General features: G+C 46.1%; 1 protein-coding gene across 1 annotated transcript in view; it reads left to right on the forward strand.

Annotated features, from left to right (window-relative positions):
• The first annotated feature begins 404 nt into the window (after positions 1-404).
• LOC118853297 (zinc finger FYVE domain-containing protein 26-like) overlaps positions 405-15,688 on the forward strand; it is a 62,235-nt gene continuing 46,951 nt past the window's right edge. Inside the window, 2 exon segments of the mRNA XM_036763317.1 lie at positions 405-410; positions 1,867-1,917. Coding sequence (XP_036619212.1) covers positions 405-410; positions 1,867-1,917 — 57 coding nt within the window.

Raw genomic sequence — 15,688 nt, forward strand, 5'->3', positions numbered from 1 at the left:
AGTTTTCCCTTCCTTCCTCCTTCCCTCTTTCTCTCTCTCTCTCTCTCTCTCTCTCTCTCTCTCTCTCTCTCTCTCTCTCCCTCTCTCTCTTTTTTGGTTTTGTTTTTGCAATGAATGTTATATATTTATGCAACTGGCAAGTAGGCTAATTGTCATACCTGACTAAGGCTCTAGTGCCATCTAGTGAACAATCTTAGCTCTTCAGCAGTGATATTTCTATTTTTTTAATATGGAAACCCATTGTGAACTTATAGAGTAGAAGAAGAGGATAGAAAAAGACATTGAAGATCATAGGATGCACAGATTTTGAAATGGATGAGACTTCAGAGGTCATTTACATCTATCCCTGTACTTTACAAATGAGGAAACCCAAGTCCAGAAGAGCTTACTAAGGATATCGCATGATGAAGGTGAGATTTGCACTCAGGTCTTCTAACTCCAAGAGCAGGACTCTTTCCAGTGTACTAGGGTTGCCTCTTCATGACCTGGTCCTTGGCCCAGATTGTGAGAGTAGCACAGTTAAGTTCCAAGTCTCCAACCTGAATTCTACCCTTTGGAAGAATTAATAGCATTCAAATGTGTGGCTCTTGAGGCTTATTATGTGAAGGGCTTGATCAAGTCACTTAAAACACTCAGAGTATCAGTTTCCTAATCTATGAAATGGGCATAATGCTTGCAAGACCTACTTCATAATGGTGTTGAGTGGACAGGACTTTTTAAACCTCGTTGTTGTGTTTGTCCTTCATTCTCGAAGAGGACCAGGATATCAGGGAAACGATGACATGCCTTGCAGTTGGCTCACCAGCCTCACCTTCTTCCCTAGAGCTGTCTGGATCCAGTGACCTGATATTTAACAGGATGACTGGAGATGACCCAGGTGGCAATGGATAGGACTTTTAAAACATTAAGGTACTAAAGGAAAGTGAATGATCATTGCTGCTTCCTGTGGCATCCTTGAGTCAAGGACATTCAGCTAAGTCTGTCAGGCTGGCCAACCCTAGCTTCTGAAAGGTCTTCAAGTATATATAATTTGAGTTTCCTCTTTGATTGTCCCAATATATATGGACTCGGATATCATGCATGTGTACATACATGTGTGAGTATGTTGGAACGCATTGTGTGTTAAAGCTTATGGGTAGAGATTGGGGTGAAAAGGAGTACTGACCCCATCTGAAAGTGGAAATATATTGATCAAAGGTATGAAAATCACTACATTTTCAAGTTGACATCAAGGGAAGACTGCTCAATCTGGAGTCACAAGGCCTTGGAATGAGTCCTGGCTCTGCCATGAGGATTGTGGTGGAGGTAATAAAGCATTGGCTTTGGGAGTCAGGAAGAGCTGAGCTGGATTGTGGAATGGACCCCATGCAATTCACCTAACCTCTCTGGAGCTCATTCCAGCCTATAAAACAGGGATGATAGTAGCATTGACCTTCCAGGGTTGTTGTGAGGATCGCCTGAGATAATCTATGGAAAGTTCTTGCAAACACTCATGTGTCATATGTTAGCTATTGTAACTACTAGTCATGCTTGAATTCATGCAAGTTTCTTGGTCTTCTGTGAAATGGGTTCTTTGGCCTAGATGATTCCACAGGCTCCTTCTAGCTTGAAAACCTAGAATCCTTATTGAAAATAATGCCAGTGTCCTGGACCATCAGATTCTCTCGGAGGGAGAAAAGTCCATTTCCCCTTCCCCACTGCCAAGTCAGTTCCAGGAGTAATAATGATCACACAAAAGTGTTCCTCATCCTTCTTTATTTTTCAAAGAATGAAAAACAGTATAAAGAATGCAATGAGGAGGTAAGTGGCAAGTGAACAGTCCAGGCTTCTGTGGAAAACTCCTCTGGGTGTTTTTTCTTTCACCAGCTGGTTGGAGGACAGTCCAACCCAACTGGTCCTTATTCTTCGGTCTGTCATGTAAGAAGATTGTCTGAAACAGGGAGTGGGGGATGACAGAGGAGGTGGGAAAAGACATTAACATTCCAAAACCTTTCAAACCACTTGAAAGTTAAACATAATATACACAGTACCCTCCCCTCCCCATCCTAGTACAAAGATGGTGTCCAGAAACTATATATTTGTTCCAATACTTTGCAAAAGTATAAGTATACAAAGAAATAGTAATAGTGGCTAGTAATGGTTCTTCGTGATTTTAAAAAATTAAACTATTATGTAATTTATTTTGAAAAAGTATTTACACTTTCAGCTACATTCATTAAAACATGTATACACAGGCTTTTGGTAGGTGTAGGGAGGGGGAAGGTGAGCCCAATGCTTTCTTCCTTTCTCTATACGGCAGAGCAGAAGGGGTCCATGAAGGTGCTTACTTAATACAAGCCAAATATTTAACCTCCTGGGGTAGTGATTTTGACTTCCAAGTGCATGGCTCCAAAGAGCCACAACTGAGTTTGTATAGGGGGAAAAACCAAACAAACCACTCGGTGTAGTGGGATGTTGGACAGGCTTCCCTGCTTTAGCTGCCTTTGACCCCAGAGGATGGTGGGGATGATAACTCAGTTTCCCATTTCCAGGCTCATCCTGAGTTCTGTATCAAGAAAGGTCTCATGAAACCTCGTAGCATGCACTTAATAAAGGCCTGGGAGCAGCGGTGGTGGAATAGAGAGAACATTATCTGTCCTAGATTCCATTGAAAGTCATCAAAGTTAGGAACAGAGAAGTCTCCCAAGGGGTCCTTCATCCACCAGAAAGTGCTCCCCTTCCCCCCTCCCTCCCTGGTACCCATTCAGAGCATCTGATTAATTGAAGAAGTGGGCAGCCATCCCATTGCTTCAGCATCCTATTTCAGTCATCCAGGGAAAAAAAACCCAACCAGAGCATTGCTGGCAAATATTACAGTAGTTCATATATCAAGATCTAGCAGAAATGGGGCAGGGTATGTTAAAGGTGGAGAAAGCAAAACTGGGTAAAAGCGTTGAGCTGTGAACAAAGAGAGAAATCCAAGCCCTCTAGCTCCTGCATTGCACACTTCAAGTGAGCAGTGGAGCAGATGACGGACATTTATGATAATTTCCTACTCTCCATCTCCCCCTACCCCTACCCTTGCTCAGTATTTAATTTTTCTGTACTTGCTTTTGTCTCACTTCGAAGGGGAGATCATCAGCGGTGACCACACCATCAATATCCTTCAGAGTTTTTAAACATCTCATCCTTACCAAATATCAACAAGTGAAGTATGGGAAAGGTATTCTTATCTTTGCAAAGACTGGGAAATTTACAAGGATATAAGAAAGGTTGCATTAGACTAACATCCTGTATCCAGTTTCTGACATTGGCAGTTATGAGGGAGAATATGGCAGCTGCCTACCATGCTGCTGTCTTAAAAGATGTCAAGCATACAGGTTCCCAAGCACTCCTAGTTTCATTTACAGAGTTCCCTAGTTCCCTCAGGCACAGAGTGATTCAGTGAGCTGCACAAATCCCCACAAGAAGGAAAACACCAATTCTATGGAAATACTAAAATTCTACCCAAAAATCCTATGAAAAAGCCAGGCCATTTTACCAGACAGTAATGGCACATTACTCTCAGCTTTTGCATCTGTTACTCTTGCTATCACATAGCAGAAACATTTAGAATGTGTGATTTATTTCATTTTTAGGAAAAACATTAAGGTCAAGGCTCTGTAGAAGGTGCAAGGGAAAACCTGGACAAGAATTTCAGAGATTGAGAAGGCAGGAGAGGCTGTGGCACACACAATGATGAAATCACAGAGCGTAAGGATCAAAGTAGGAAAAAACAAAAATGAACTTTTGTTGTCTATACCCGGAGGACAACAGGAAATGGGCATTTGCATTCACAGCTAAAATTCTGCTGATTTGTGCCCACTTCTCACAGATTGCACGAATCTGCTGATGAGTGTTATTCAATGAGTCCATTTAGCTAAGGTCAACACAAGGCTGGCTGGGGGGTGCATCCCCTCAATTATAAACAAGTCGAGCTCTGATTCAGGGCTGGGCTTGTCTCACTGAGGAGCCCCTCAAAGGTAATGAAATATGGTGGACTGGAAAGAGCACAGTCATGGAATCGACAAGATCTGGGTTAGAATTCTGCCTAAGACACAGGCTACTGTGCATCCCTGGGCAAGTCACTTAAACTTTCTGGGTCTCAGTTTCCTTCTCTGTAAAGTGAGGGGTTGGACTGAATAATCATTGAGGTCCTTTCCAGCTCTAATTCTAGGATACTAAGTAGCCCAGCAAGATGGTCCTCATTTTGGACAATAAAGCTTGTTAACTTCAAAATTGGCTTGGCACATAAATTAATTCAATGGAAAGAAGTGAGGTGAAGACTTCCAATTTCTTCATGAACCATGGTCTCCAATGGATAAACGTCAACTAGGAAGAGCATCTCCTGACTTCTGGGACTCCAAAGTGGGAAAACGGCACTAGACAGTACAGAAGTACAAGCTAAACTTATCTTCATTCCACCAATAATTACCTCCAAGGCATCCTCTCACAGATCATCTTTGTTTAGGTGGGAAGGGTCTAAGCCATTGGAAAATCCCAATAACACAAGTTATAGACGTGGGTATGGGTGCAGATCCTGAAGGCTGCCCTAGGATAGGGCATACGATGATCATTGAAGGGATGTCAGAGGTCACCTAATCTAGCTCTCTCATTTTTCAGAGGAGAAAGCAGGTTCAGGTTGCAAGGTCACATAGAGATAGTCAGAGATGATGGCCACTTCTGCAGAGGTGAGCCAACAGACTGAGGTAACTAACTCTGCGTGGCAATGAGAACTAGTTGAACAATGACGATTCTTTCGATAAGGGACAAGACACACACTTCTTATCTCTACAAAATGCCATAAAGATAAAACAAAACCCCACTGTACTCCAGCCACAGCAAGCGTGCTAGTACTGTGCAGCTGGAAGCTTACCAGAGTATTTTGCACCCTTCATGATTGTAGAGGGGCACCTAAGGGAACATCCACTTTTGCCAAAATCATGAGAGATTTGTATCTATATATCATTTGTGCATAAGATCATGGTACCCCAAGTATTTCAAAAATTAAGTTCCATTTTGAACTTATGTAAATGCCCATGTGAAACAACCAGGAGAGGCATTTGTTGGAAACGGTCTTCTTGTACTTTGTCATTATATGATGGTGATGTGGCAAGGTGGGCTGCCAAGGGCCAGACGTGAAATCAGGAAGAGTCCTGCCTCTGATATGCACTGGTTGTGTGACTCTAGACAAGTCATCTGACTTTGAAGTGCTCCCAGGCAACTGCCTAAGAGTGTAAATTAGTAATCTGCCTTGGGAGAGGGAGCTTCTACACCAGAAATTCTTTATATGGAAGGACTGGACTAGAAAAGAAAATAGCTCTCCTGAGCCTTTCTGACTAAGGGGTGATGGGAACTGTGAGCAAACACATTGAAATGGTTGGTTGGGAAACTCCAGGCCTCTTCCTTGCCTTCATTCCACATGCCTGTTTTCCCAAGGCACTTGAGCTCATTTAGCAGGGCTCAACGGCACACATATGGAATGGGAACTGCCTCTGATCCCACTAGGGAAGTTTATTTATACACATGAAGTACTGTGGGAGAAAGATGGCAGCCAAGTCACATAGTCTGAAGAAGTATGGAGAACTAGGTTATGTCTGGGGGGCAGGGCTTGGCCTGGCCAATCTGGGCCACTGAGGCAATTCCTTCACATTCACTGATCCCATGTGCTTCCATGTGGCTCAGGGCTCTGTTTTTGGTTAGGGGATTCAAATGGCCCATTCTGCTATTTCCCTTTGACCTCCAATAGCATCACACCACGGGGAGCAAAAGGAGATCTTGGCCACCTTTTGATACTTGCCAAAATGCAAGGATTGCTGTGTTCTCTAAGCTGCATTAATGATTAAAGCCCTGTCTTAAAGCAACCTTCTGGGACTCCTTTCTATGTGAAAAGGGAAGGAATGGTTGCCTTTCTACCCCACCTGCGGCTGCCCTTCACTCAGGACAATGGTGGATTCCTGTTACCTTGAATTCACTCTTTCATTTTGAGACACATTACTGAAATTTAGTTTTTTGTGATAGTAGCTCTAAGAATATTTTTAAAGAGGGGGAGGTGGTTTTGTGGTCCTCAGTGGAAGGAGGGGACTTCCTGAAATGTATTCAAAGATTCCTTCTCTTTCAGACATCTACCATGCAACCTTTCAATCAAAACACTGATTTGCCGTGTGACCCTGGGTAAGTCACCTGCTTCATGCATGGATTTCCTTATCTGTACAAAATGCCTTCTATGGGCCCTTCTAAGTCCAGATCTATGGACCCAGGTGTGAATTCCTCTTCTAATGCCTGTGCGACCTTGGGAAAGTCACTTAGCTTTCTTGTCTGTAAAACAGAAGAGTTGGAGTGGGAGGATTCTGAGGTCCCTTCATTCTCTACAACTATGGCCCTACGGATGAGGGTTTGAATCTTGCCTCTGATGTTACTACTTGTGTCACCTTGAACAAGCCATTTAGCTTTGGGGGCCCATGACCATGTCTTTGAAATGAGAGTGTTGGATTAGGTGACCTCAGAGACCTGGTTCTAAAATTGATCATAATGCATGTCTTCTGTGTTTACCTTCACTATAAATTCCATGGTATGTCATAGCCTTCCCAATATTCTAGAATTTTGAAAGTCACTGAGTCAAGACATGATTGTAATCGGCAAAGGCATTGGAGATAAACATGCCTCCCAAATCCCCGCAGTCCAGGCTGTCCAAAGCCAGGCCCGAACAACAGCCTTCTCTCCTCTGTATTCTCAAACTCTGAGGAATGGATTGTTGATCCTGGCTCCACTAGGAAGAAGGAGAAGCTGCCAAGCATTCTTGAAGAGCTGGTCATTCAGTCACAGCAAAAACAACCAGGGACACAGATGGAAAAGCCCAGGACCAGAGGTTTCCTGGAGCCTCCCCACAACTTTCTCTGCAGAACCGGAGCATCAAGACCAACTTTACACCAACTGTGGCCACAGTGGGCAAAGTGGGACAGCTCACTTCAGTGGTATAAAGACATATCGAGATGATATACACCAGTCCCCTAAAAACACGTCACACTGTGCCCTTCAAAGTTGTGCAAAAGTAAAACCAAATGTTAAAAAATATACAGCAGTGGCAAAATATATACCCAACTCATACAGTACATATCACAAAATAGGACATCTTCTGTGTAAACGTAAACTCTGCATGCTCAGTCTGTCAAAGGCCCCTCAGTTCAGCTTGGGCTGGCTGCTCTCCCCATCAATCAGGTTCTGCTCCTGTTGCTCCGCCAGGGCCTGCCATTTCTGCCTGTTCTTTCTACAGCCATCTAGCAGAGGGAAGCAGGCCTCTGAGACATGAACCAGGGACTGAGGAAAAAAGGACAGATCAGACAATTGGAAGGAGTAGAGAAGAAACCCCTGGCTCCCAAACCTTGAGTCAAGGGCTGCATCCCCCCCTCAGTGATTTGGGAGGAGGACTCCTAACGGGCTCATCAGAAGTTACGTGGACACATACGGGTGCCGTCAAGCTGGGTGACAGCCTGGGAAGCAGCCTGCATCGTGGATGGAAAACTGGACTGACATGCTGCTTCAGAGGCTTATTAGCTGTGTGACCCTGGACAAGTAGTTTAACCTCTCCTGGTTTGTCAAATGAGAATACTTGATGTCATCTAAGGTCCCTCCTAGCTACAAATGTATGATTCAAGGACAAAAGGACCAAAAAACTCTTTACTGACAAAAACATGGAAAATCTCTCTCTCTCCTCACCTCTCCCCTCCTCACCTCTCCCCTCCTCTCTTCTCTCCCTCCTTCTCTCTGTTTCTGTCTTTTTCTCTGTCTCTGTCCTCTCCTCTCTTCTCTTCTCCCTTTCTTCTCTCTTTCCTTCTTTTTCTCTCCTTCTCTCTGTCTCTCTCTCACACACATATACACACATGTGTGTGCGCGTGTGCGCGCACACACACACACACACACACACACCCTGATTCTGCTAAAGAAATGGGACCTCTGCTCTGTCTAGGCCCTGCTGTGATGCCTTTGGCATTGGAGTCCAGCTGAGCACAAATTTCAGCAGGTCCTGTGGAGCTAAAAGGCTTCAGGGATGTTGGTCGTGGGGGTTTGACTAGGGGTCTGTCTGTGGATGGGCTGGTCCCAGGGAGGCCCCAGGGAAACAAGGGCCTGAAGTTCCAGGATGGGGGATATTTAGGCACCTCAGGGCTGGTGCTGCTTGATTTAGAGGTAGAGAAACGAGCTTGGGGACTAGGAGGAAGAGGGAGAGATTCTACTGAGAGGATGGCCTGGCCCAAGTTGCAGAGAGGGGCTGCATTTGGGGAGAAACTATGAACGGAGGAAGGTTTTGGTGGCTGTGGCTGGGAAAGGAGAAGAGAGAGAAGAGGAAGGGGAGAGAAAAAAGAGTGCAGAGAGATGCAGAGAAAGGGGGAGAAGGTAAAGAACAAAGGGGAGATGGGGAAGGGGGACTGAGATAGGGTGGGAGGGAGAAAGAGGAGAGAGAGAGAGACAGAGAGGGGAGGAGGAAGAGGAGGAGGAGAGTGAGACAGGAGAGAGACAGGAGAGAGACAAGAGGGAGAGAGAGAGAGAGAGAGAGAGAGAGAGAGAGAGAGAGAGAGAAAGAGAAAGAGAGAGAAAAGGGAACAGGAAGGAGGGAGAGAAAAAGGAGGAGTATGTGTGTGGGTGTGTGCATGCCTGCGTGTGTGTGTGTGTGTGTGTGTGTGTGTGTGTGTGTGTGTGTGTATGAATGCCAAGCATGACAGTCCCTGTATATTCAAGGGCACTAGGCAGCTATCCCTCCACCCTTTTCTCTTACACAGAGCACATCAGCAGGGTGTTAGGATTGATGAGAAGTTGGCAGGATCAGCTTCTACCCTGCACAGTGAGCTCAGAGGGCTTCCTCATTTCTGCTTCTGAAAGAGATTTTCTGGGTCCAGGGAAGGGCCCAGGGTGCTGGAGAGCAGGGGCTATCCTGACAGGAGGATCATGGGACTACAGATTTAGAAGCAGAGGAAATCTTGGGAGTCACCAAATACAACTGTCTCATTTTACAGATGAGGAAACCGAGGACCTGGGGGGGGGGGAGTGATTTGCCCTGTGTCACAGACCTAGTAAGTGTTTGAGGCAGAATTAGAACCCAGGGCTTCCCATCTATAAGTCCAGTCCCCTACTCACTATGCCAGGCTGCCTGTGACCAGCAGCCACTTGCAAGGCTCACATGCTCATGCCCTGGCACCCAAAGCTGGAAGGTCCAATCAGAAGAAATAGCTGAGCTGAAGAAACAGCTTTAGCTGGCCCAGGAGGTGGAATTCGAACCCAGGGCTCCTGGCTCCAAAAGCAGTGCTCTTTCTGTCACTGTGTGTTCTTTAACAATGAAGCCCCTATAGTAAGAATTCACTGTCTTCTTTAGTTTGTGGCTATTAGGACTATGATGGTCAGTATTCCCTTCTTCCCTTTTTCATCACACTTAGTACTGTCTTTTTGTCTTTAACAGAGAATAAAAAATAGGTGAAATGGGAATTCGATTGATTAAATACCACTTTCCCATGATGCTCATTGATTCATGGCACCAGGGGACTTCCTGGGGGGGGTCTGCCTCACTCTGGTAAAATGTCCTGACCTCTCTAAACTTCGGCTTCCCCTCTGCAAAATGGGGTTGTTGATACTTGTACATCATCGAGTTAGACATCTGGTTTTGAATCCTGTATTTGATGTCATCAGCTGTAGCAGCACCATCATCACCACCATCATCATCACCATCATCACTACCCCACCCCCACCATCATCACCACCATTGCCATTATCACCAGCATCATCATGGCCAATATTCATAAAGCACTTGAAGGCTTTCAAAGTGCTTGGTATATCACCATCTTATTGGACTTCATTTGATGAATAGATATTGTTCCAGGGGCCAACTGGCTAAACCACTAGTGAGCAAAGTCAGCCTGGGTCCAAACCAGTGTAGGTCCAAGGACAAAGTATGACAATACTCCTGGAGACCCATGGGAAGCAGTGAAACCTAAGCTCAGTTTCTTGTCCAACCCTTGGGCAGGGTGAGAGATGTGGCCACATTTTAAAGATTAAAGATTGGTTGGCTGGAAATTAGGAAGGAAAAGATGGTAAGGAAGACTTCTAGCCACCTTCAAGAAATAAAGGACAAAAGGAACTGGGCTTCTAAAGAATTAATGATGCCTCTACAAAACCAACTTCTGCACAGGGATAAGGGCAGAAGCCACACAGACACAGGATAATGATGACAGAATGAGATTAAACAGTAACTAAGGTAATAAAGGCATTAGTGAATTAAAAAGTAATACTAAAGGTATTAAGATATTAAATAACAACTGATGACTGAGAGTTATTTGGGGAGGAGCAACCACTCCCAATCATCATGAGGATGGAAGGGAAGGGGCATGGTATAGAAAGGAAAAGGCTGGAAAAGGGCTATGCTAGCTCTACATTAGAGCTGAGCCCCACAGCTACATGGGAAGTCAATGTATCAAGGACACTCAATGTCATTGTGCTCCTTGGTGACTGTCTCTCTGAGGCACGTGGAAGAGTTGCCAGGGCCAGAAAAAGCCTTGGAGTTAAAATCTGTATGATGGTAGGCATGTTAACTCACTCAGGCTCTCTTAGACTCAGTTTCCTCATCAGTAAAATGGGAAGGAAACAAGTATTTATGAAGCACCTACTGTGTGTTGGGTGCTGTGCTAAGTGTTTGAAAATATGAGCCTATTTGAGCCTCACAACTACCCTGGAAGGTAGGTGCTATTATGACCCCCACCTTACAGATGAAGAAACTGTGGCAGACAAAGGTTAAGTGACTTACCCAAGTCACACAACTAGTTAGTGCCTGAGACAGGATTTGGACTGAGATATTCCCTAACTCCAGGTCCAATACCCTATCCACTGTGCCACCTAGCAGCCTCAGGCTAATGAATAGGCTGAGAACCTCTATCCTAGGGGCAGCATTATTAACGTGAGGGATAGGGTATCCCAGTGGAGAAAGTGCTGGGTTTGGAGAGAGAAGATGTGGGTTTGAATCCTGCCTCCTACATCTGCTGGTATGGTGAGCCAGGGTGAATCACTTAGGCCTCTATTTTCATATCCATAAGATGGGTAGTTAGTTCTGTCCCCTGTAGCTCTGACCTCACAGGGCTTCAAATGGGAGGCTCAATTGAGATTATATGTATATGTATGTATATATACACACGAGAGAGAGAGAGAGAGAGAGAGAGAGAGAGAGAGAGAGAGAGAGAGGGAGATCACTTTTTTGACCTTAAAGGACAATTTTTCAGGCATTATAACAATAACAATATCGACGATTATTATAATATATAACATTAATATAATAATATTATAGGCAATATACTATATGTATAAACAAATACTTACTATAATGTGATATTAAGTAGTAATAATGATAGCATAATGAGAACTGCGTCCCTTTCCCATATGTACCTCATAGAATTGCAAGCATATGGCATCTATGAATCCAACTTGCATGCTTGGGATTTTAATTTTCTTCTCTCTGTTCATCAGGTCCTAAAAACAAACCAAGACGAAGGTGCCTTTACATAAAGGACGGTATAGGAAAGGGGATCATGGTAGTTGAGTGGGCCAGCTGAGGTGGGCCAGCTCCAACCATACAAGGAATAAAGCTCCAGCTTTCTTTTTCTATCCAATCCCACCAAGAACTGACCGTGTTCTGTACGTGACAAATAGGGTGGTCTGGAAACACCAGGAATGATGAACGAATGAAAAACATTTATTAAGCACTTGCTGTGTGCTAAGTGCTAGAGATACAAATGCAAAAAGGTGCTTACATTCTAATGGGGGAGAAAATGATGATGCTGATTGGGTTCCCTGCAGTCTAATTCCGAACGACACAGGTCAAGGACAGGCTTGGGACCCTGTGATCCAACAGAGGCCTCCCTACTTACTGTGGTTTTGATGTTCAACTCCTTTCTCTCTCGGTCTCCTTGGTCAAAAAATTCCCCAGGTACCAGTTCTGCTATCTGAAATAGAGACCAGAGATCCGAATAAGACTTATTGGGATAGAATTTGTTTTCAAGAATCATTCAATAATCAATCAATTCAAGTTTCCAACTCACAATGGTAAAATGCAAACTAAGCAGTAATGAGCAATAAAATGACATCTAGTCATTACTCAAGGGAGGTGGTGTGGCCTAGAGGATAGAGCACTGGATTTGGAGCAAGAAATACACCAGCTTCAATCCTGTCTCAGGTATTTGCTAGCTAGGTGACCTTGGAGAAGTCACTTAACCACTCTGTGCCACAATTTCCTCCTCTGTAAAATGAGAATGCTAATAGTACTCACCAGATTCGTCGTGCCCCATTGACTTCAATGGGGCGAAAGGTTGAATGTGCAGACAACTCCAAGAGAAAGAGCAGCAAGCGAAAGCTAATGCGTTAGCTGAAGAGAAAGCAAGGAGAGAAAGCGGCCGGCAACACAGCTTTCAAGTAGCTTGGAATACGGCCGAGTTCCTGCGCGATTCACTTGCTGCCGTTCTAGCCTATGGGAAAAGACCCATTGGGCGAATGTGCCATTCGCCCCCAACTTTCTCGGCGGACTCCGAATCACGGTATTGCACCCTGCAGGGGACAGTGACCTTGATGCATTTGGCCATGCTGTTCAGCTGGATCTCTTGCAGTCAAGTTGCAAAGTGCAGATTCGTCGTGCCCCATTGACTTCAATGGGGCGAAAGGTTGAATGTGCAGACAACTCCAAGAGAAAGAGCAGCAAGCGAAAGCTAATGCGTTAGCTGAAGAGAAAGCAAGGAGAGAAAGCGGCCGGCAACACAGCTTTCAAGTAGCTTGGAATACGGCCGAGTTCCTGCGCGATTCACTTGCTGCCGTTCTAGCCTATGGGAAAAGACCCATTGGGCGAATGTGCCATTCGCCCCCAACTTTCTCGGCGGACTCCGAATCACGGTATTGCACCCTGCAGGGGACAGTGACCTTGATGCATTTGGCCATGCTGTTCAGCTGGATCTCTTGCAGTCAAGTTGCAAAGTGCAGATTCGTCGTGCCCCATTGACTTCAATGGGGCGAAAGGTTGAATGTGCAGACAACTCCAAGAGAAAGAGCAGCAAGCGAAAGCTAATGCGTTAGCTGAAGAGAAAGCAAGGAGAGAAAGCGGCCGGCAACACAGCTTTCAAGTAGCTTGGAATACGGCCGAGTTCCTGCGCGATTCACTTGCTGCCGTTCTAGCCTATGGGAAAAGACCCATTGGGCGAATGTGCCATTCGCCCCCAACTTTCTCGGCGGACTCCGAATCACGGTATTGCACCCTGCAGGGGACAGTGACCTTGATGCATTTGGCCATGCTGTTCAGCTGGATCTCTTGCAGTCAAGTTGCAAAGTGCAGATTCGTCGTGCCCCATTGACTTCAATGGGGCGAAAGGTTGAATGTGCAGACAACTCCAAGAGAAAGAGCAGCAAGCGAAAGCTAATGCGTTAGCTGAAGAGAAAGCAAGGAGAGAAAGCGGCCGGCAACACAGCTTTCAAGTAGCTTGGAATACGGCCGAGTTCCTGCGCGATTCACTTGCTGCCGTTCTAGCCTATGGGAAAAGACCCATTGGGCGAATGTGCCATTCGCCCCCAACTTTCTCGGCGGACTCCGAATCACGGTATTGCACCCTGCAGGGGACAGTGACCTTGATGCATTTGGCCATGCTGTTCAGCTGGATCTCTTGCAGTCAAGTTGCAAAGTGCAGATTCGTCGTGCCCCATTGACTTCAATGGGGCGAAAGGTTGAATGTGCAGACAACTCCAAGAGAAAGAGCAGCAAGCGAAAGCTAATGCGTTAGCTGAAGAGAAAGCAAGGAGAGAAAGCGGCCGGCAACACAGCTTTCAAGTAGCTTGGAATACGGCCGAGTTCCTGCGCGATTCACTTGCTGCCGTTCTAGCCTATGGGAAAAGACCCATTGGGCGAATGTGCCATTCGCCCCCAACTTTCTCGGCGGACTCCGAATCACGGTATTGCACCCTGCAGGGGACAGTGACCTTGATGCATTTGGCCATGCTGTTCAGCTGGATCTCTTGCAGTCAAGTTGCAAAGTGCAGATTCGTCGTGCCCCATTGACTTCAATGGGGCGAAAGGTTGAATGTGCAGACAACTCCAAGAGAAAGAGCAGCAAGCGAAAGCTAATGCGTTAGCTGAAGAGAAAGCAAGGAGAGAAAGCGGCCGGCAACACAGCTTTCAAGTAGCTTGGAATACGGCCGAGTTCCTGCGCGATTCACTTGCTGCCGTTCTAGCCTATGGGAAAAGACCCATTGGGCGAATGTGCCATTCGCCCCCAACTTTCTCGGCGGACTCCGAATCACGGTATTGCACCCTGCAGGGGACAGTGACCTTGATGCATTTGGCCATGCTGTTCAGCTGGATCTCTTGCAGTCAAGTTGCAAAGTGCAGATTCGTCGTGCCCCATTGACTTCAATGGGGCGAAAGGTTGAATGTGCAGACAACTCCAAGAGAAAGAGCAGCAAGCGAAAGCTAATGCGTTAGCTGAAGAGAAAGCAAGGAGAGAAAGCGGCCGGCAACACAGCTTTCAAGTAGCTTGGAATACGGCCGAGTTCCTGCGCGATTCACTTGCTGCCGTTCTAGCCTATGGGAAAAGACCCATTGGGCGAATGTGCCATTCGCCCCCAACTTTCTCGGCGGACTCCGAATCACGGTATTGCACCCTGCAGGGGACAGTGACCTTGATGCATTTGGCCATGCTGTTCAGCTGGATCTCTTGCAGTCAAGTTGCAAAGTGCAGATTCGTCGTGCCCCATTGAAGTCAATGGGGCAAAAGGTTGAATGTGCAGACAACTCCAAGAGAAAGAGCAGCAAGCGAAAGCTAATGCGTTAGCTGAAGAGAAAGCAAGGAGAGAAAGCGGCCGGCAACACAGCTTTCAAGTAGCTTGGAATACGGCCGAGTTCCTGCGCGATTCACTTGCTGCCGTTCTAGCCTATGGGAAAAGACCCATTGGGCGAATGTGCCATTCGCCCCCAACTTTCTCGGCGGACTCCGAATCACGGTATTGCACCCTGCAGGGGACAGTGACCTTGATGCATTTGGCCATGCTGTTCAGCTGGATCTCTTGCAGTCAAGTTGCAAAGTGCAGATTCGTCGTGCCCCATTGACTTCAATGGGGCGAAAGGTTGAATGTGCAGACAACTCCAAGAGAAAGAGCAGCAAGCGAAAGCTAATGCGTTAGCTGAAGAGAAAGCAAGGAGAGAAAGCGGCCGGCAACACAGCTTTCAAGTAGCTTGGAATACGGCCGAGTTCCTGCGCGATTCACTTGCTGCCGTTCTAGCCTATGGGAAAAGACCCATTGGGCGAATGTGCCATTCGCCCCCAACTTTCTCGGCGGACTCCGAATCACGGTATTGCACCCTGCAGGGGACAGTGACCTTGATGCATTTGGCCATGCTGTTCAGCTGGATCTCTTGCAGTCAAGTTGCAAAGTGCAGATTCGTCGTGCCCCATTGACTTCAATGGGGCGAAAGGTTGAATGTGCAGACAACTCCAAGAGAAAGAGCAGCAAGCGAAAGCTAATGCGTTAGCTGAAGAGAAAGCAAGGAGAGAAAGCGGCCGGCAACACAGCTTTCAAGTAGCTTGGAATACGGCCGAGTTCCTGCGCGATTCACTTGCTGCCGTTCTAGCCTATGGGAAAAGACCCATTGGGCGAATGTGCCATT

Source organism: Trichosurus vulpecula, chromosome 6, assembly GCF_011100635.1.
Source record: "Trichosurus vulpecula isolate mTriVul1 chromosome 6, mTriVul1.pri, whole genome shotgun sequence".
NCBI classification, from domain to species: domain Eukaryota; kingdom Metazoa; phylum Chordata; class Mammalia; order Diprotodontia; family Phalangeridae; genus Trichosurus; species Trichosurus vulpecula.